General features: G+C 53.5%; 1 protein-coding gene and 1 long non-coding RNA gene across 3 annotated transcripts in view; both read left to right on the forward strand.

The window, feature by feature from the left end:
* Nucleotides 1-1,379: 1,379 nt before the first annotated feature.
* On the forward strand, nt 1,380-5,369 carry LOC139186486 (uncharacterized). Its single transcript, XR_011570053.1, has 2 exons — nt 1,380-1,526; nt 4,958-5,369. It is a non-coding gene; the product is annotated as an uncharacterized lncRNA (long non-coding RNA).
* Nucleotides 5,370-7,686: 2,317 nt separating this feature from the next.
* Nucleotides 7,687-20,898, forward strand: part of MYOM3 (myomesin 3) — a 52,046-nt gene continuing 38,834 nt past the window's right edge. Inside the window, exons 1-7 of one of the 2 annotated variants that reach the window (XM_070776566.1) lie at nt 7,687-7,828; nt 10,141-10,319; nt 10,942-11,022; nt 11,848-12,007; nt 12,682-12,839; nt 17,702-17,797; nt 19,261-19,349. In XM_070776566.1, coding sequence (XP_070632667.1) covers nt 10,159-10,319; nt 10,942-11,022; nt 11,848-12,007; nt 12,682-12,839; nt 17,702-17,797; nt 19,261-19,349 — 745 coding nt within the window. In that variant the 5' untranslated portion in view covers nt 7,687-7,828; nt 10,141-10,158. Of the gene's footprint in view, nt 7,876-10,140; nt 10,320-10,941; nt 11,023-11,847; nt 12,008-12,681; nt 12,840-17,701; nt 17,798-19,260; nt 19,350-20,898 lie in introns of both variants that reach the window. The other variant, XM_070776575.1, reaches the window with a different exon arrangement.

Consider the following 20,898-nt stretch of genomic DNA (forward strand, 5'->3'; position numbering starts at 1 on the left):
CCAGGACTGGTCTCCTTTAGGATGGACTAGTTGGATCTCCTTGCAGTCCAAGGGACTCTCAAGAGTCTTCTCCAACACCACAGTTCAAAAGCATCAATTCTTCGGCACTCAGCTTTCTTCACAGTCCAACTCTCACATCCATACATGACCACTGGAAAAACCATAGCCTTGACTAGACAGACCTTTGTTGGCAAAGTAATGTCTCAGCTTTTGAATATGCTATCTAGGTTGGCCATAACTTTCCTTCCAAGGAGTAAGCGTCTTTTAATTTCATGGCTGCAATCACCATCTGCAGTGATTTTGGAGCCCCCAAAAATAAAGTCTAACACTGTTTCCCCATCAATTTCCCATGAAGTGATGGGACCAGATACCATGATCTTAGTTTTCTGAATGTTGAGCTTTAAGCCAACTTTTTCACTCTCCTCTTTAACTTTCATCAAGAGGCTTTTTAGTTCCTCTTCACTTTCTGCCTTGAGCTCTTAGGTGGAAGCTATTTTGGGGTGGCAGCAGCCTTCTCAGAGGACCTGTCTCCCCAGCACCCCCCGGCCCCAGAGGCAGGGCAGGGCCCCCCCACCGTTCTGCCCCTGCCTCTGCTCCTCCATAAAAGCAGGTTCTCATCTGAGCTTTCAGCATGCAGTCACATCCTTTGTATCACTGCATCTCCTGTGATCCTTGTGATGAGGAAACAGAGGCCCAAGGAGAAGAAGGGGGCTCCCCCACTGGGCCCCCGCTGAGGCCACGACACAATTGGAGTTTAAAATTAGTGCTTTTTCTAAAAAAAAAAAAAATTTGTATGCAGACCATTCTTTTAAATTCTTTATTGAATCTGTTACAATATTGCTTTGGTTTTATGTTTTGGTGTTTTGGCAACGAGGCATGTGGGATCTGAGCTCCCTGGACAGGGATTGAACCCATACCCCTCGCATTGAAAGGGGAAGTTTTAACCACTGGGCCACGAGGGGAAGTCCCCCAACCTAGTATGTTTTGTCTTCATCAAGAGAAGGAACTTCCCACAGCAGTTTGGGTTCTTTGCAGGATGAGACTCCAGGGACATAAGGAGGGGAGGGCCCCATGGGCACCCTGAGGGGCCAGCGCCCCCATCCCCCTCTGAACATCCCAAAGCCCTGTCTGAACATAGCTGAGCAACAGGGTCAAAGTGCAGCTGCCCTGGTGAGACCCTTTCCGGGTGGGCAATGCCCTCCCTTCACGGCACCCAGCACATCCCCCCTCCTGTTCCTCACCCCTCCCCTCCCTGCAACACAGCGCCAGGCAGCACTGTCCTTATCTGTAATTAATATTTAACATCTCTTCAGGGTCACTGGTCTAGACCCAGTATCTCCCTGGCAGAGGGTGGGCCAGCCCATTCTCCTCCTGGCAGCTGCTACATTGGCCCTGATGATTGCTCCCTGCCGCGACACTGCAAACAAGCCTGCTTCCTGTCACTCGGGGTGAACTTGGTCAAAGGTTGACGGTCTCACCTGATTTAGTCATGAAAATCAACTTACCAGCTGGACTCTTCTCACCAGGTGAGTGGGTCAGGGTGTCAGAGACTTTTTAATTAAAAGCTGTAAGCATCTCTTCCAATTCACAAGGCCACAAAGCTCTCTAAGCTCCCTGGGGTAACTGTTGTTCCCACAGTCCATGAGTCTCTGAGTCCTGTGACCCTCCTCAGCCTGGCCTTGCGTCTACTAGGCTTTGTCCCCTCTCAGGTCTCCAGCCTGCCAGGCAGGAAACTCAGGCTACAGATACAGCTGGAACCAGCTAGGGGGCAGTGTGTCCGAGGCCCCGGAGCTGGGCTGGGGCACTGGCATTCCTGAGCGTCCTAGACCTTGACCGCACTGCAGCCGGGCCCCACCCAGTCCAGAGAAAGGTGAGTCTGGTGTCACCAGCCTCCAAGTCACGCAGGGCCCAGCCCAGAAGCAAATGAGTAAGAGTCCAGCAGAGCCCGACAAGGAGTAGTAAGAGGAGGAGGGACTCAGTCTCGCTGTTGGGAAGTTCCTGCTCTTGATGACTCATTCTTCCATTAACTTGCCATGATAGGCTGCATCACTGATATTCTGCAAAGGAGGAAAATGTGGCTCAGAGGGTTTAGGTGCTGCTGCTGCTGCTATGTTGCTTCAGTTGTGTCCAACTCTGTGCGACCCCAGAGACGGCAGCCCACCAAGCTCCCCTGTCCCTGGGATTCTCCAGGCAAGAACACTGGAGTGGGTTGCCATTTCCTTCTCCAATGCGTGAAAGTGAAGTTACTTAGTCGTGTCCAACTCTTAGCGACCCCATGGACTGCAGCCTACCAGGCTCCTCCATCTATGGGATTTTCCAGGCAAGAGTACTGGAGCAGGGTGCCATTTCTTTCTCCGGGGTTTAGGTGAGGTTTCCTAAACTTGCTTCACAATGAAAAGCCCTCGAGAAGCTTACAAAAGATACATCTTCCTCGGCCCCAGCCCAGACCTGCTGGGTCCACAGCTCCTAGGGAATCAGGCTTTTAATAAAGTCCTTTAGTGATTCCTCTTAGGCAAGTGGAGGAACCCATGCTATTATATCAATAGTTCTCCTATCCATTGGTCTCAAATATCCCCCTAGAGCCACCCCCATCTAACCCCCTAGATGGGGTTAAGGAGCTGAAAGAAGGTGGGATGGGGAGGGGGGGTATTTCAACCTGGGATATCTGAAGACTCCTGGCCTCCCAAACCCCTCACCCTAGGAATGCACATGGTTTGCCTGAGTTTCCACCCAGAGAACAGGGCCTTTGGGGATGAGGGTTCCTCCAGGGTCCCATAGGGCAAGGCTGGATCCCTCTGTGCCCCTCCCCAGTCTGAGTGTCAGCCTGGACAGAGGGACACAGCTCTGAGACCCCAGCCCCGTCCCCCACCCTCCCACCCCCACCCCCACTCAGCCCTTCAGTTGCTTGAGCCAGCTTTCCCTTCCCACTCTAATGAGGAAGGGGCATGAGGAAGATGCGTTTTGACCTGTTAGTATGAGATGAACTGTAATGGGAATTAACTGAAGTGTGAGAGCAACAGAGGAGGGAAGGGAGACGACTGACGCAGGACGAAAGGAGGTAGTGGGAGAAAGCTTTGGACCAGACAGTTCTCCCCTTGGCCACCAGGTGGAACGATCAGCCAAAGACAGTTTGATTGCTGTCCCAGAAAGCCTCGTGGCAGTTCAGGGTGGCCAGTAGGTAAAATAGGAGGTGGGAGGGGGGTTCAGGATGGGGGACACATGTGCACCCATGGCTGACTCATGTGAATGTATGGCCAAAACCACTACAATATTGTAAAGTAATTAGCCTCCAGTTAAAATAATTAATTTACAAAAAAAAAAAATAAGGTTCAGATGAGTATCCTTAATATTCATAAATCCAAAGAGGGCAATGAAAAGGAAAAGGAAGGAGAGAAAGAATGAAGTATTTAAGAAGAACAACTGTGGGTTAGAACTTCCCAGAGGGCGAGGGCTTCCCCGGTGCTTCAGAGGTAAAGAATCCGCTTGCAATGCAGGAGATACAGGTTCAATCCCTGGGTCTGGAAGGTCCTCTGGAGAAGGAAGTGGACACCCACTCCAGTATTATTGCCTGGGAAATCCCATGGACAGAGGAGCCTGACAGGCTATAATCCATGAGGCCACAAAGAGTTGGACACAACTTAGTGATTAAACAACAATAATAAGCCATGAGTTAAGTATTATACCAGGCACTTCATGCATTTTAACCTGATTTGAATCTCATAAACATTCTTCAAGGCAGGTACTCATTCATTCATTTTTAACAAGCATATATCAAAGACCGGGTTATATGCCAGCGCAATTCTTGGGGCTGGGGATACAATGAACAAGACGGGCAGGCAATTCCCTGTTGTCTCAGAGCTTGCATACAATTTGCAGATAAAGAAGCAGCCCAGAAAGGAGGCCAAGTTTTCCCCATCAGTAAGTACAGCTGCCAGAGGTTGGTATTTAAACCAAGGTTCATAAAGCACCAAGTCTGACCTCTGCTCTACCTCCCGACCTGAGGCTTGGTTGTGCTCACATTAAGGCACCCCAGGAAGAGTGAGGGCCTCACTGGGATTTGGTCTGCAAAGGGTTACATGGGAACACCACACCCAAAGGAAGGTAGAGAAAGCTCTCGTTTTCTTAGTCTCGAAGCTATTGGTGGAGCTCTCATTTAATGCTATTGGCAGTAGCATTGTGCAACAGGCTTCACGTTTCCTAATTTAATCTTTCCAATCAGACTGCAAGGCAGGCATCACTGATCCCATTGTACAGGTGATAAAACCCAAATGGCTTAGTGACTTGTTCAAGATCATAGAACTTAGAAGTTATTCAAGATCATAGAATTTGTTCAAGATCATAGTGATCAGTAGCTCCTCCACCAGGCTGCTTTGGGGGAAAGGGGTTTATAGAACCAGTTTAAATGACTGTCTCCTGCTGGATTGGAAACTCACACCTCTTGGTTTTTTGTACAGGTTCACACTCACTCTTCACAGTGAACGCATAAATGTGGAAATCCCTTCTTAAGTTGGATCAGTATAAGATGGGAGAGAGCAGCCAAATGATCTCCCCCCAAAGAGGCTCTTAACACTGCAGTCAGGGATGAAGGGAGAATGCTGAGGAAAGAGTTTTCAAAAAGATCAGGAGACTAAGATTTTTTATTTTAATATTAATGTTTTTGTTGGGGTATAGTTTATGTATACAATATTACATAAGTTTCAGGTGTATGACATTAGTGATTCACAATTTTTAAAGGTTATATTCCATTTATAATTATTATAAAATATTGTATATTCTCTGTGTTGTACAATATGCCCTTGTACATTATTTATTTTATATACTATAGTTTGTACCTCTTAATACCCTACCTTCATCTTCCCCCTCCCCTTTTCTCTCTCCTCAGTGGTAACCACTAGTTCTCTCTATCTGTGAGTCCGTTTCTTTTTTGTTATGTCCACTCATTTATTTCATCTTTTAGATTTCGTATATAAGTGATAATATATCATACAGTATGATTGGAAGAACTGATGCTGAAGCTGAAGCTCCAATACTTTGGCCACCTGATGCAAAGCACTGACTCATTAGAAAAGACCCTGATGCTGGGAAAGGTTGAAGGCGGGAGGAGAAGAGGACAACAGAGGATGAGATGGTTGGATGGCATCACCGACCCGATAGACATGAGTGAGCAAGCTCCAGGAGTTGGTGATGGACAGGAAAACCTGGCATGCTGCAGTCCATGGGATCACAAAGAGTCGGACACAACTGAGCGACTGAACTGAACTGATCATACAGTATTTGTCTGTCTCTTTCTGACTTATTTCACTTAGCATAACATCCTCCAAATCCATCTATGTTGTTGCAAATAGCAGAACTTCATTCTTTGTTCTGGCTGAGCAGTATCCATTGTATATACTTGCCACATCTTCTTTATCCATTCGTCTCCTGATGGACACTTAGGTTGCCTCCATATCTTGGCAATTGTAAATAATGCTGCTATGAACATTGAGGTTCATGCATATTTTTAATTAATCTTTTCATTTTTAAAATATGTAGCCAGGAGTGGAATTGCTGGATCATATAGTAGTTCTATTTAATTTTTTGAGAAACCTTCATGCTATTTTCCATAGGGGCTGCACCGATTTACATTCCTGAGAGAAATATATGAGAGTTCCCTTTTAGGAGACTGAGATTTTGGCTGAAGCACTCACTTGTATGTTCTGTCTGTCTGTCTGTTTGTCTCTCTCTCCCTTGAGGAGTCCCCAGGGCACTAGGGAGAATGACAGACTCAGTGTTGCTGGGCCCCTGAGGCCCCGGGAAGAGGCCAGGAGGGGAGCTGTGTCTCTGGAGTGGAGCCAGCACCGCCTTCCCCAAACCTGCTCATCCGCTGAGACTGGCTCAGGTCCCCCCTCCTGATCCCCCCCACTGTAATTGCCTGTCTCCCCACCTAGATAAGACTTGTATCGTAATGGCCAGCATCTTCTCTCTCCTCCTCTACTTCCCCAGTGCCCTGCAGGCCTAGGTATGAATGTCCGTGAGGGGAGAGGATTAAGAAGGGGAGGAGGAGCAAAGGTCCGGAAGAAGGTTCCCAGTGGCCACTCCCGAAGCCTGGGAACTTTGGATGTGGAAGGAGGAAATGACTTGCCCTCCTCTGCTGCTTGTGCCACATCCCCCACACTGCCCACACACCCCACACTGCCCACACACCCTCATGCCACCTCACACACACCTCATACCCTCACACACAGCACACACACCCTCACACCACACCATACACACCATCACACACCCTCACACCCTCACACTCATCCCACACACCCTCCACACACACCTCATGCCCTCACACTTAGCTCACACACCCTCACACACACTCCACACACACCTCATACCCTCACACACTGCCCACACACCCTCACGCCACCCCACACACAGCATCGCACACCTTCATACCCTCACACTGAGCCCACACACCCTCACACACAGCTCACGCACACCTCATGCCCTAACCCCACCCCATGCACACCATAGCACACCCTCATACCCTCACACTCAGCACACATACCCACACATACTCCACACACACCTCATACCCTAACCCCACCCCATACACACCATCCCACACCCTCATACCCTCACACTCAGCACACACACCCTGACACACACCCTCACACACAACTGCACACCCTTATGCACACCCACACAAATCTCATACCCTCACACACACACCCCACACAGTCTCACACACATTCCACACACACCTCATACTCTCACACACACCCCACACACTCTCACACCCATTCCACACACACCCCACACACTCTCACACACACTCCACACACACCTCATACCCTCACACATACACCATACACAATCATACATACATTCCTCACATACCTCATACCCTCACACACACCACACACACTCACACACATTCCACAGACACCTCATACCCTCACACACACACCCCCACACACACACATCTCCTCATACCCTCACACACACCCCACACACCCACACACACACTCACACACAACTGCACACCTTTATGCACACCCACACACACCTCATACCCTCACACACACCCCACACACCCCCACACACCCTCACATACACTCTCACACACACCTGCACACCCTCACACACACACACACATACCTGCACACAAACACACACACTCACACCCTCACACACCTCACCATAGGCGAGCAGGGCCAGTCAGTAGCTGCTGTGTGGGGAGTGGGGGCATAGAGATGAGAAGAAACCCACTTCTATTTTAGCAGTGATAACTTATGAGCACTAAGGAGTCATTTTTCCAGTCACACATGGTGTCTTCCTGATGTCTGGGGGCCCGGCCTCGTTGTCTCCACTTTCAGAAGGGGAATCAGATCTGAGAAGCTGCGTGTCTTCCCCAAAGCACCTGTCACTGGGGGGAGCCGGGGGAGGAATTCAGAGCAGAACTCCCAGCAGCTGAGAAAGCTGTCCCTGATCCATTTTCCATACACCCAGGCCTGAGCTATGAGCTTCTTTCCACTGCAGCAGGGGCGAGGGTTGGGGAAGGGATGGAACCCAGGGGAGGAGCTGTCTGCGGGAGGTGGGTGGGGGTGTGGGGACAGCTCCACCTGTCGCCGCGGCCCAGCAATGCCGGGCCCAGGGAACGGCCCCTCCCCGCCCCCCCCCCCCCCCCCACAGTTCTCATCCATTGTCATCACACTGCTATATTTAAGGCCCGTGCAAGCTCCAGGATCACATTCTTCTCCTGGTCCCCGCTGAGTCGGGGCAAGAAGAAACCAAGGACCCTCTCATCCTCTGGAATCGTCCCCCCAGAGCCACCTGAGTGGGCACAGCTTCTTCTGTGAGTCACCTCCAGAGATCAGGGGAGAGGAGAGAGACCTCCAGATAGTGAGACCCTCAGCTTTTCATTCGGAAGTGCGCTAGGGGTGTGGGGGGTTGGGGGGAAGGATCCTGTGAGATCGGGAAAGAAGAGGCAGACTTGTTCTCAGCCATGGAAATGAGAAGGGATTCTAGAAAAGAAATCCCTGCCCCGCCTCACTGTTCTGTGTGGCCCTGGGTCTTCCGAGCTGAGCCTTCTGTGCTATGAAAGCTACAACACCACCCCACCCCCCGCCCAGATCCCTTGGCGATGCCCTGGGAAGTGGAGGCTTTCCTGCAGGCATCGGGGATCAGCAGGGACCCGGGTGGGCTGGCAGGTCTGGCCAACCTAGAGCTGTCCTGGCGGAGCCCTGCTTGGCCCGGCCAGCGGGCAGGGGATGAGAGCAAGGCCATGGGGCCCACATCGCAGGGCTGGGAGGGCGCTCATCCAGCCTGGACTCACTGGCACCAAACCCGGGCCAGCACTCCCGCCTCAAAAACTGGTGGGGAGTATTAAGAGCACGTCCCCGCCTGCCCAGACCCCTGGGTAGGCTGTGTCTCCACTCCTGCCCGCAGGACCCAGCTTTCTGCCGTCAGGGCTCAGAGTCTCTCTGGCTCATATGCTTCTCTTCCCAACCTGAGGAATTGGAGAGATCTCCTTGACCCTTCTCACTGGGAGATGCGGTCCGAGAGCTGGGGGGATGGTGGGGGGGCATTGCAGACAGGGCAGTGGCCAGACTGAGGCTTGGGAGGAAGGTGGAGAGAATAGAGTGGGTGGGGAAGGCTACAAGGCAGGACCCCTGGTGGCTTTGCACCCTCAGGGGAGGGCAGTGGGGGCTGAGGTCCCCTCCTGACCCGCCACGCATCGCTGACCCCTCCCCAGCAGACACACACCGCCTTCTGGAGAGAGAGGGCTGGAAAGCTGCAATCTGCTCACGACCTAATCCCAAGCCTCAGTCAGCGCTTTAAAAAGAACCGATGGCTCATCCCTAAAGCCAGGGGTCTGGTTGCGGGCGGCCCAGGAGGTCAAGGATGAGCGCCAGGCCCACCCCGCTGTGCCCGTCAGGAACAGAGCATCCGGGGAAAGCAGCCAGCAGCTGAGGCCAGGGAACGTTAACCCTCCACTGCTGGGGCCAGGGCCGAGCCGGGGCCTCCCTCGCTGGCACCCAGCGGCTCTCTTCTGGGCTGAGGGGAGGAAGGCACAGAAACAGCAAGCCAGGCATTGTCTGGGTGCAGACAGCCTCTTCCTCGAGGGTGTGGGGGTGCTGGATAGGAAGCCCGAGGGATGATGTCCTGTTGTGTTCAGCGAGGTCATTGCAGGAAGCCTCACGGGCAGTCCTTGGTCCCAGCTAACACTCTGCAGTGACCCAGGCTCTCCTAGGGGTTCTTTTCTGGATGCCCAAACGGAGCAAACTTTAAGGAACCAGAAGAAATAAATTCCCATTAAGACTGACCCTTGGCAGCCTGAGCCCTCTGACACCCTAGAATAGGCCTTTCCGGGTCAAGGATCTCTGATGAGGCAGCATGCCCACCTCCCACATCATGGACTTAGAGACATGGCCCTCCACAGGCGTGTTCAGGTCAGAACACAATACACACACACACACACACACACACACTCACTCTAGCTTGGCCAGCAGGCCCTGCAGGAGAGGCGGGGACAGGGCAGAGCCTAGAAGCAGGCAGGAGAGGGCTAAGGTGCAGGTCTCCCCTTCTGTCTCCTCCTTCGTGCCCAGGGTCTACATCAGGGCCAAACCCAGTGAGGACCTTTCCACGTAAGAGGCCTATCCCAAATTCCCACCTGGAGGAGCATGGAAGCCAATTCCAGGGGTTCCACCAAGAAGCACCCTAGGGTTTCAGCATCAGAAGGTCCTCAGAGGCCCGGGGATATCATTGTACCCCAGATCCGGGAAAGAATGTACCGCAAAAACTCAGAACCAGCTAGCTTGGGGCCCCCACTCTCCTGACCACTTCTCCTTGCCCTGGACATCACAGTGCTCAGTCACTCATGTGTGGGAAGCTGAGGCCAGAGAAGGGAAGGCCTTGCTCAGACCACGTGGAGGGGCAAGGACAGAGTGCAGCTGGAAGCCAGGGCCTGCTCCTCAATGGGGGGCAGCCCACAGGGTGGTGGGCGAGCCAGGCTCCCTGTTGCATCTTGAGATCGCCTGCCTGCCCACCATAGAGAGACACCCCCCACCCCTGCCACCAGCAGACCTGCGGAGAGATGCTGGTGGACCCCAGGGGGAAGGGGCAGGTGGACACCAGGTGGAGTAACTGTGCACTTCGGCTCTGCAGGTTGTCACTCTCGCAGCCATGACTCTGCCTCACAGCCCGGGAGGTGTGGGGGAGCCCCGGCCCCCCCAGGCCATGCAAGTGCACCGGCGGGAGCATCGTCGGGAGGAGGAGCAGAAGGAGGAGCGGCAGCACAGCCTGCAGATGGACTCCTCGATGAGGAAACGGACCTTCCGCAGCAGGTGGGGCATCAGGAACCCCCCCCGCCCAGCCATTGCCCTTCCCCCAGGACCCCCAGTTTGAGCAGGGAGGCACAGCCTGACTTCTGCATACTCCAGTCCAAGGCGGGAGGCACAGTCCTGCTCTCTGGAGCCTCCAGTCTGAGGGAGGAAGCACAACCTTGACCTCTGCATACTCCAGTCTGAGGAGGGGCCACAGTCCTGCTCTCTGGAGCCTCCAGCCTAAAGGGGGTCACATCCTGACCTATTCATACTCCAATCTAAGCAGGGAGGCATAGGCTCACTCCTTGAACTCTGCATACTCTAGCCTGAGGGGGGAGGCACAGCCCCACTTTCTGGAGGCCTCCAGTCCAAGGAGGGAGGCCCAGCCCTGACCTTGGGAGATTCCTGTTGAAAGGGGAGGAATGACCCTTCTTTTTGGAGAACCCAGTCTGAGATGGGAAGCACAGCTCTGTTTTGCGGAGCTCCCAGTCTAAGAGAGGAGGCATGGCCCTGTTCTGAGACCACGGTTTGAGGAGGGCACCACAGTTGTGCCTGCTAGTACCTTGCGGTGGGTAGATGGAGCCCCCAGCCAGACCCCCAGCCAAATCTGCAGGAGCCATGATCTCTCTTTTCCCCGGGGCAGCGAGGAAGAGTACCAGTTCAGCGCTGCAGACTACGCCCTCGCGGCAGCCTTGGCTCTGACAGCCTCCTCAGAGACAACATGGTAAGTCGAGTGACCTTTCCAGAGAGCCCTGGGCTGGAAGAGATCATCTTGTCCAGTCCCCTGCCTCCCTGCTGGGCACCCACACTCGGCTTTAAAAAAAAGTGCCGAAATTACACACCTAGAGCGGGTGACTAGTCAGAGGTTAAAGCCCAGGGCTGACTGACGTCAAAGCCCACTGCACCACCCTCTGATGGGCCCACAGGCAGTAGTGAGGGACCGTCCCTAGGGGAGAGGACGGGGGTCCGCGCTTCACCACCCGGCTTCCATGGCCGGAAGGCGTCTAGGGGTAGAGCTAGGAGAAGCAAGTAAACCAGCCCACATGTCGAACACAAGCTCTGAGATAGGATGGCCTCCAAGCCTGGGAGCGTCCTTAGGCCTATGTCCTGCTCCTGGCTGGCCCAGAGCAAGTCACTCAGCCTATAAAGCAAATCTCTACCCAGTCAAATGGGGAGACTAAGCCTGTCCGCTTGGTTGTAGTGGAAACAAGAGGAACCATGGCTTGTGAAAGACCCTTGTGAACTGTATCGATAATATTAAGTGTTAGTCATTCAGTCGTGTCCAATTCTTTGTGACCCCATGGACTGTAACCCGCCAGGCTCCTCTGTCCATGGGATTCTCCAAGCAAGAATATTGGAGTGGGTTGCCATGCCCTGCTCCACCTTCTAAAACCCAGACCCATTCAGGGGATGTTGGAGGCAAGAAAGGATTAAAGTTGCCCTGTCCTCAAGAAGCTTCAAGCGTGGCCGGCAAGGCCGGGCATAGGAGAGGCTGGGCCAGGGTGCGCCCCCAAGGGCTCTCCGCCTCTGACGGCCTCTGTCACCGCAGGGAGGCCCAGCTGAGGCGCCAGACCAGCACCGTGGAGCTGGAGGAGCGGGGGCAGAAGCGGGTGGGCTTCGGCAACGACTGGGAGAGGACAGAGATCGCCTTCCTACGGACCCAGTGGCTGCTGCGCCAGAGACGAGACCGGAAGGCGCTGAGACGGCGGGTGAGAGGGGTGGGCGGGGGCTTCCGGGGCCCTGGGACCTGCAGCCCTTCTCGTGCTGCCCGCCCCGACCCTACCCCCTTCTCCAGAAAAGCTGGGCCTCCCAGGGCCCCCACCTTCCAGCTGCATGACCTTGGGCAAAGCAATGACTCTAACCGAGCCTCAGTTTTCTCATCTGTAAAATGGACGTATGTGGTCCACTACTGAGCGTCGACATGGGAAGTAAATAAGAACACGCTTATAAAACCACTTTCCTAGAACACAGAAGACGCTCGGGAAATAGGGATCTGAAGCCACCTCCGTACCCCATCCCTGGGCAGGACAGGAACAGCTGTAAATACTTACATGGTTGTTGTCACTGCCCATGTTTTTCACGTAGTGACCTAAGTAATCCTCCCGACAATCCCACAGGAGGGTGGGGCAATATGATTATCATCCCCATTTTACAGATGAGGAAACAGAGGCCTGGCCTGTGGTTGGTCTCATAGCCCGTAAGTGGCAGAGTTTGGCCTTGATTCCAGGTCAGGTCCCAAAGCCCCATGCCCTGCCCCCTGTGCCATGCTGCCTCTCAGCCACTGGCAAGGAGAGTCCAGCCTGGTGTCAGGGGAAAAGTAACAGCAAAGACGGCGGAGGTGGTGCCCCGGCTCCTGGGACTCACAGACCCTTCCTGCCTCCAGACAGAGGAGAAGGTCCGGGAGGCCAAGGAGCTGCGGGAGCTGTGTTCCGGCCGTGGGCCCTGGTTCTGGATCCCTCTGCGCTCTCACGCGGTCTGGGAGCACACCACGGTCCTGCTGACCTGTACCGTCCAGGGTTCGCCTCCACCCCAGGTCACCTGGTAAGCCCCCGGGGCAAGAGACAAGGGGTCCTTGCCCTGCCTTCAGGCTCCGGGCCTCAGGGATCCCTTGAATGTGACTTCCTTACACCCAACAGCTCCCCTCCAGGGGCCCAGTCCCTTCCCCAGAAGTTCCTGCTGCCTTAGAAAAGCCACAGACCCACAGCCCTGAGCTCTGCCCACCCCCAAACAGAGCAGCAGCTGCTGGGGAAGCTCAGGAGGGGTTATTCTTAGCTGCCTCCCAGCCAGCCTGGGGCTAGAGGTCTGGGCCACCCGGGGAGCCAGCACTTGTGAAAATATGATTCTGGTGGCATGAGAAGGCAGCTGCCCCGAGCTGAGCATCTCCAGGGTTGCAGGAAGATGGTGGAGACAGGCCCAGGGTCAGGGCAGGAGAGGAGGCAGGGAGGGTGGGGGCTCTCAGTGAGAAGGAGAGCTTACTCTCTCCACGGCTTGCTCTCTCTGCTAATTCTGTGTGTGGTCTCAGCTATGGTTCAACCACTCTGATCCTGCCTCAGTTTCCTGATCTGTGAAAGGGGTTGAAGACCTCCTGTCCAGCTTGCCTGTGTTAAGGATTTAATACCACAACAATGTGGAAGCCCTCAGAACTTGAAAGCTGCTGGGAAAGCAGGAGGTCCCATTCCTGGGAATGTACTCATAAAAGAACCATGGAGTTGAGGCCTTGCTGGCATAGGGGAGCGGAGGCAGGAGTCTTCTGAAAGGACCTCGGGAGGTGGGCATGGCAGCATCTGGGGTCTCACTTCACCCCAGAGGGAAATGTGTCATTCACACAGCTGAGTTCAGTCTATCCTGAGCTCCCCAGGGTCTAAGGCCCATTGTCAGGTATGCTGGGAGACAAGGAAGAAATTTCAACAAATATTTACCAGGAACATAATCTGTCCCAGGCCCTGGCTTGGGCAGTGAGGCATAGAAATGACCCAGACATATCTCACCTCAAGGAACTCTCAACCCAGAAGGGAAATGTCAACGCAATGAAAAATATATCCAAAGGCGATATTTGAGGTAAAAGAGTGGAGGTGAAGAAGGACTGTAGCTGCCTCCACCTGGAGAATCCAGGAAGGCTTCTCAGACGAGGTGACATATAAGCCCGATCTCAAGGGTGAACAGACCAAGGTTTTGGTAGGAGAGAGAAGGTAAGCACACAAATAACTGAGGTCACAAAGGAAAAAGCAACATCTTACACTTGAACTTCCCTTACACTGACCCAACACTTTTCCTCTCGTTTGAGCCTCTGGGCCTTTCATGAGGTTAGGACTATATCCCCATTTCACAGGTGAGGATATCGAGGCTCAGAGAGATAGTGTGACTGGTCTAAGGTCACACAGCTAGTGCGAGCCCAGATTCAAATTCAGGTCTCTTGCCTCCCAGCCCAGATCTCTACTGGCCAAGAGAGTAGGAAAGTGATCATTACAGTTGTTTTTTGGTTTTGTTTTTCTTTAAAGCATCTATAATGCCTCTGAAGTGAGAGAAAGGGAAAGAACTTAGGCCAGGAGCAATCCAGAAAAATGTCTTGAGGGAAGTGTCATTGCTGGTCACTGCCAGATGGCATTCATTCAAATTCTGTGGGGACCAAGGCAGTCGGGAGGAAGACCTGAGCTAAGTGGCAGTCAGCCTGGCGGCCAAGCCCTGCCCTGCCCTGGCACCAAGGCCCACATCTAAGGCATTCCATAGGAGCCTCTTGGGAGGGAGGCTTGTTTCCACCCCTGCCAGCAAGGTTGCCACAACAAGGAGCTGAGCAAGTGGTGGAGGCCAAGGCCAGGCCCACCTCCAACCGGAGGGACTCAGGGGACCCTGGGGGCTCCAGGCTTTGGGGATCTGGTTTCCTATCATCAGGCACCTCTGGCAGGGCCAGCTCATCCTGGATTGGCCTCCAGAGCTTCACCCAGACCCTGGTAGAGACCCAGCCCAAGTCAGCAGGACGATCACGGCTCCACAGGCTTGTCAGGAGAGTCCATTCATTCAGCAATTATTGAGCACTTCCTGAATGCAGGGGCAACAAGAGGGCACATCAGACAAGGTCCAGGCTGGCTGTGTTTACTCTGCGGAAGTGGGTCCTGGCCACCGTTCATGAACATCAGAACCACTCTCCCAGGTCAAGCTGCCTGCAAAAGTAAAGCGGACACCAAAATATGGCAAATTCCCTGGCCATCCAGTAGTTAGGACTCAGTTCTCTTACTGCCAGGAGTGCAGGTGTGATCTCTGGTCAGGGAACTAAGATCCCACGAGCCACGCAGTCAAAAATTTTTTTCATTTTATAAAAGAGGTTGAGGGTGGCAGGAGGAAAAATACCCACCAGAATATGTAAGGGAAAATAAATTTAGATAAATAATAAAAAAAATCTCACTCTTTTATGTAGGCCTCGCTGAGCCAGGCTTTGGGTTGGGCGCCTGCCTCAGTTTTCTCGTTTAATGCTGTTTAATGATTGGCTGCCATTCAGCCTCATCCACACAGCCAAGCCTTCAAGGGCCTGAGGAACCAGCAGGAGACTGGCGCCCAGAGTGGGGCAAAAAGAGAGCTGAGGTCCTGGGCTGTCCAGGTCATGCCCAGAGCTGCAGCTGCTGCTTTTTCTGGGAAAGGCAGAGGCTGGCCCAGGCTGAGGTGTCTGGAATGTTCCTGACAGCTGGGGGATGGGGGGGCTGACCTTGGCCCCCCAGGCCTGGGAGAGGTGGAAAGATTGGGCATCCAGATTAGGCACCACCCTCCCCACAGAAGATTTAACTGGGCTCCTTTCAGAAGAGGGCACGGCCTGACAGCCATAAGGTGGAGTGTGAGCACAGCACTGTTTGGTTGCCGTGGAGACAAACAGGGCATGGGGGGTGGGCGGATCCAAGGAAGGTGATATACTGAGGCTGGGGCGCCCTCTTTTGGCCAAGGCCTCCTCTTTGACCTCAACCACCACTGAGGCTGGGCTTCCCTGGTGGCTCAGCTGGTAAAGAATCCGCCTGCAATGCAGGAAACACCAGTTCGATTCCTGGGTTGGGAAGATGCCCTGGAGAAGGAATAGGCTACCCACCCCAGCATTCTTGGGCTTCCCTGGTTGCTCAGATGGTAAAGAATCCTCCTGCAATGCAGGAGACTTGGGTTCAATCCCTGGGTTGGGAAGATTCCCCTGGAGGAGGGCATGGCAATCTACTTCAGTATTCTTGCTTGGAGAATATCATGGACAGAGCCCAGCGGGCTCCACCCCATAGGGTCGCCAAGTGTCAGACATGACTGAAGCGACTGACCATGCTCACACACACACCTCTGGGGCTGACTCTTCACATAAAGGGTTCATGGACACAGAGGCCCAGAGAGGGGGAGTGATTGGCCCTAAGTCACACAGCAAACAGTGTCAGGAACCCAGGCCTCCTAACTTTCACAGACATTCACTCATCAGATCTCCAGAACATACCCCAGTGGGCTGTGGGCAGACGCAAGGACGCCTGGCTGTCCAGGGCTTGCAGCAGAGGGAACAAAACTTCACAGAAAACAAAAGCAAGTATCCAGGGTACAGTGGGGTGGGGCCATGGTTGGGAGTCACCTGGCAAGTTTCCAAATAACTGATGCCCAGATTCTACACCCAGAAATTCTGATTTCATGGATCCAGGCTAAAGCCTGGGCATGGAGTTTTTTTAATGACTTAAAGAAGATAGATATTTTCCCCCCTTTCATGTAAATGTCTGATGTAGACAGGGAGGGGCTGCAATGGCAACTCCACCCCTCAGCTTAGGGACTCAGGCCTGTTCCCATGCACTGCTGGAGACCTCGGGTCTTCCTGGTTCAAGATGGCAGCCGTATTTATGGCCGTATTCTTGCCTCAAGATTGGAAGGAAAGATGATGTGAAAACGGGCAGAGTGTCGTCAGAAGCAGCCACGTGACACTTGGACTTATTTCTGTTGACAAGACTTAGTTTAGTCACGTGGTCACACCTAGCAGAAGCAGAGACTAGGAAACATGTTAAATCTACTTTAGAATAAGAGGAGAATGGCTGGTGGAGAACAACGAGAAGTTTATGTTTTAATATTTATTTAATTTATGTTTGGCCGCACTGGGTCTTAGTTGCAGCTTTTCTCTAGTTGCAGTGTAAGGGCCTCGCTGTCCTGTGGCATGAGGGGTCTTAGTTCCCAACCAGGGATCAAACCCACATCCCCTGCACTGGAAGGTGGATTCTTAACCACTGGCCCACCAGGGAAGTCCCTGCAATGAGCAGATTCTGATGCAAATTCTCAAAGGCTTCCATTCAGACTCTGAGCATGGAGATTTTTAAATGAGATGGTTGGATGGCATCACCAACTCAATGGACATGAGTTTGGGTAAACTCCAGGAGTTGGTGATGGACAGGGAGGCCTGGCGTGCTGCAGTCCATGGGGCCGCAAAGAGTCGGACATGACTAAGTGACTGAACTGAACTGAACTCAACTGGTGATTTTAACAAGAACTGAGATTAAGAACTGTTGTCCTGAGGGTTGACAAAAAGGAAGGGATGGAGAACTTTCCTTGGTACCCCTTCAGAGAGGAAGGAAAAGCTGGAGCCTGGTCCTTGGGGGTACCCCTGGTAAGGGAAGGGGCAGATACCCCTAATTATGGCTCCCTCTTCTCTGCCCTCCAGAAGGGAATAAACACTTGAGCATCGATAGCCTTCAAACTTTACATATCTTATCCCATTTAATCATCACAACAACACTGCAAGATCAGCGCAGTTATTATTCCCATTTCACAGATGAGAAAACTGAGGTTTGGAGCTGCCCTGAGTCACACAGATGAATAAGCAGCACAAAACTGAGGTTGGAATCCAGGTCTAAGAGGCTCAGGATCCTTCCTGCTCAGAACCACGTTGCCTCCCACACTCCACTGTGTCTCCACAGGTACAAAAATGACGTGAGAATTGACCCCCGCCTCTTTCCTGCCGGCAAGTATCGAATCACCAACAACTATGGACTGCTGACACTGGAGATCAGGAGGTGAGACCACGAGCCCCAGAGAGGCGCATGGTCCCAAGCCCCGGCGCTACCAAGGCCGGAGCAGGTCCAACCCCTCCTCAGAGCTAGGAACCACGTTAGCCTCAAAATAGTAAATGTGGGATGGACCCTCCTTTAATTCCTATAAAGTCAGATCAAATAGGTCTGAAGTGGGGCCCAGGAATTGGTATTTAACAGACACCCCCATGTGATTCCAATGTCTTAGAATACACAGTGAGAAATCTGGACTTGGCTAGCAGCTAGGCATGTGGGGAGAGTTCCTTGCTGGGGGCGAGAACACACACATACACACACCCGTGCGTGCAAGGGGAAGCAGAAGAGAGAGTTAGGTAGGCCTTTCAGGAGGCAGTGAGTCTTAAGCACTGTGTTTAAGGAAGAGGCAGCGTGCTTGGAGAAAATGAGCACAATATTCCCCAAAGTACGCACTGTTCATATGAACTGCCAGGCGCTGAGCTCCTGCAGGTGCCAAGCCCTGTGCTCGCTGCTTTCCGAACATAGTTGTCAAAGCCCACCCTCATTCTCTCAAGGAAGCATTGTTGCATCCATGTAACAGATGAGAAAACTGAGGCTCTGAAAGATTAAGGCTCTTGCACAACTTGTACAGGGCAGGGCCTGGGGTTGAGTCAACTCTTTTCACCTGGGTTCTTTCCAATACACCAAACCCTCCACCTCAACCCACTGGGGCTCTGGGAGACACGAATATAAACAGGAGGCTCCAGAAGCCAAGTGGGGCTGCGTGGACAAAAATACCAGACCCTCCAAGGCTCCACAGGGAGGTGCCCCATGGACCGCACCGTCCAGGACAGCACACAGGGCCGGGGCAGCCTTGGGGAGCAGGTGGAACTGACCCGCAAGTAGGGGAGAAGAGGGGGCCCCAAGGGGCCTCTCTGCTTGCCGATGGGGCCAGATACGCCCTGCTGCCACGGTGGCCCTTGGATGGAGCCAGCCCCAGGCTCCACAAGGAACAGGGTTGGTCTGGCTGGTGGTGAGCCCCAGGCCTGGGCTTGAGAACACCTGGGCAACTGGCCCAGGTCTCGCACAGGCTGGCGGTGTGCCCGGGCATCTCCTGCTCCAGAGTTCTGCCCAGGAGGTGTTGACAGAGCAGGGAGGCCGTGCCTGAGAGCGGGCTTGTCCCCTTGAAGTGGGGTTGAATTCCAGTTGTTCTGTGACTCTGGACCAGTCACTTAGCTCAAATGATATCCTAACAATTGTATTTTCAAAGCACTTTCACCTTAAGCTGCGGTGTTGTTTTCCCCGGTTTTCAAAGGAGGGCCTGGAGGTGTAGAGAGGGACGGGGGCAGCCCAAAGTCACCCAGCTTCTCAGGGGCCGGCCCTGACCTAGAGCCTCCCATAACCACCCCCTTCCCCACTCACCCTGCTCTCGGGACTTGAGTTTTCCGTGGAGCCCAGTAGCCTCGGGGAAACATCTCCCTCCTCCTTTTCAGATGTACCATTGAGGACGCAGCCACCTACACAGTGAAGGTCAAGAACGCCTACGGCCAGGCCTCCTCCTTTGCCAAAGTCCTTGTCCGCAGTGAGTCCTCCCGTGCCCAACAGGCCGGGCAGCCCACAGCAAACCCTGGACAGGCAGATGAGGACGCGCCAGACACGGGGCGCGGCAGGGGTATTGTCCTGGGATTGAGTAATCAGAGCAGCCACTGGGACTCCTGCTTCCCCAAGGCCTTCAGAGCAAGTGAGATTCTCCACCCTGAGGCTATACAACCTGTATCCCAATTCAGTGCCTGTTCGAGAGCAGGCTTGTCCCACCAGGTTGGGCTTGGGTCCAGATCCCAGGACCTCTGGGAAGGCGGCCTGGTCCCCAGCAGGGGCAAAGGCCGAGTCCTACCACCTCCCCTGCTGACTCTCACTGCCCTTTTTAGCTTCTGGTGCATATTTCCCATTTAGCTCAGGCTCCTCTTGGGCATTGATCAGAGCCCAAAGCAGAAGAGACCCTTGAGTCCACCAGACCCTAGACCACAAGCTTCCTCTGATGCTGATGGGCCGTGTGAGCCTGGGTGCCACCTCGCTTCCCTGACCTCCCCACCTGCAAGGGGGAGCCCTCCTGCCACCTCAGATGCTCCCGTGGGTTAAATGAGATGGTTTAGGTAGAGCTTGGCTGCAGCAAGCTCTTGGGGAAAGATAATCCTCCTCCCCACCCTATCAGCCCATGGCCCAGGCAGTCTAGCCAAGAAGGCCACAGCTTTGAGCTTAAGTTCAGTTCAGTTCAGTCGCTCAGTCGTGTCCGACTCTTTGTGATCCCATGGACTGCAGCACTCCAGGCCTCCCTGTCCAACTCCCGGAGTTTATTCAAACCCATGTCCGTTGAGTCGGTGATGCCATCCAACCATTTCATCCTCTGTCGTCCCCTTCTCCCGCCCTCAGTCTTTCCCAGCATGAGGGTCTTTTCAAATGAGTCAGCTCTTCGCATCAGGTGGCCAAAGTATTGGAGTTTCAGCTTCAACATCAGTCCTTCCAATGAATATTCAGGACTGATTTCCTTTAGGATGGACCGGTTAGCCCAAGGCCTTGCCCTAAGGACCCAGAAAGAGAAACTCCATGTATGCAAATTCAAACACACACTCACTCACACACACACACACACACACACACTCACACACATACTGGGTGGCAGGCAGGCTGGAGTCCAGCCCCACCCCCCCAGCTCTCATCATTCCTTGTTTAACTGTCCTTCACAGCCTTTCCACCCCTCTTCCCTATTCCCCAAATAGCTCTTGGGAGGCAGTTGTCCCCGCTGCTGGGCCAGGCTCTCTGGGTGGAATCTGAGCTGTCCAAAGTCGAGTGCAAGGTCAGGCATCAGGCCCTCCGACCCTGCCTCCCTCTGTCTGCCTCTCCTTTCCATCACCTCCTCTGAATCCCCATCCCTCCCTCCATCAGAGCCTTCCCAGGGACCAGTGTCATGCAGTGGTTTCAGGCTCTTGGGGTGCTCGCTGGGTGATCATGCCTGTTTCCCCATCTGTATTAGAGGATAATGATGTCACCTACAGACAAGGCTGCTGTGAGGATTAAATGCCTTAAAAAGCAGCACGTGGTGCGTGCTATGTGAACAAAAACTGTTCTCACTG

The sequence above is a fragment of the Bos indicus genome, chromosome 2 (assembly GCF_029378745.1).
Source record: "Bos indicus isolate NIAB-ARS_2022 breed Sahiwal x Tharparkar chromosome 2, NIAB-ARS_B.indTharparkar_mat_pri_1.0, whole genome shotgun sequence".
Lineage (NCBI taxonomy): Eukaryota > Metazoa > Chordata > Mammalia > Artiodactyla > Bovidae > Bos > Bos indicus.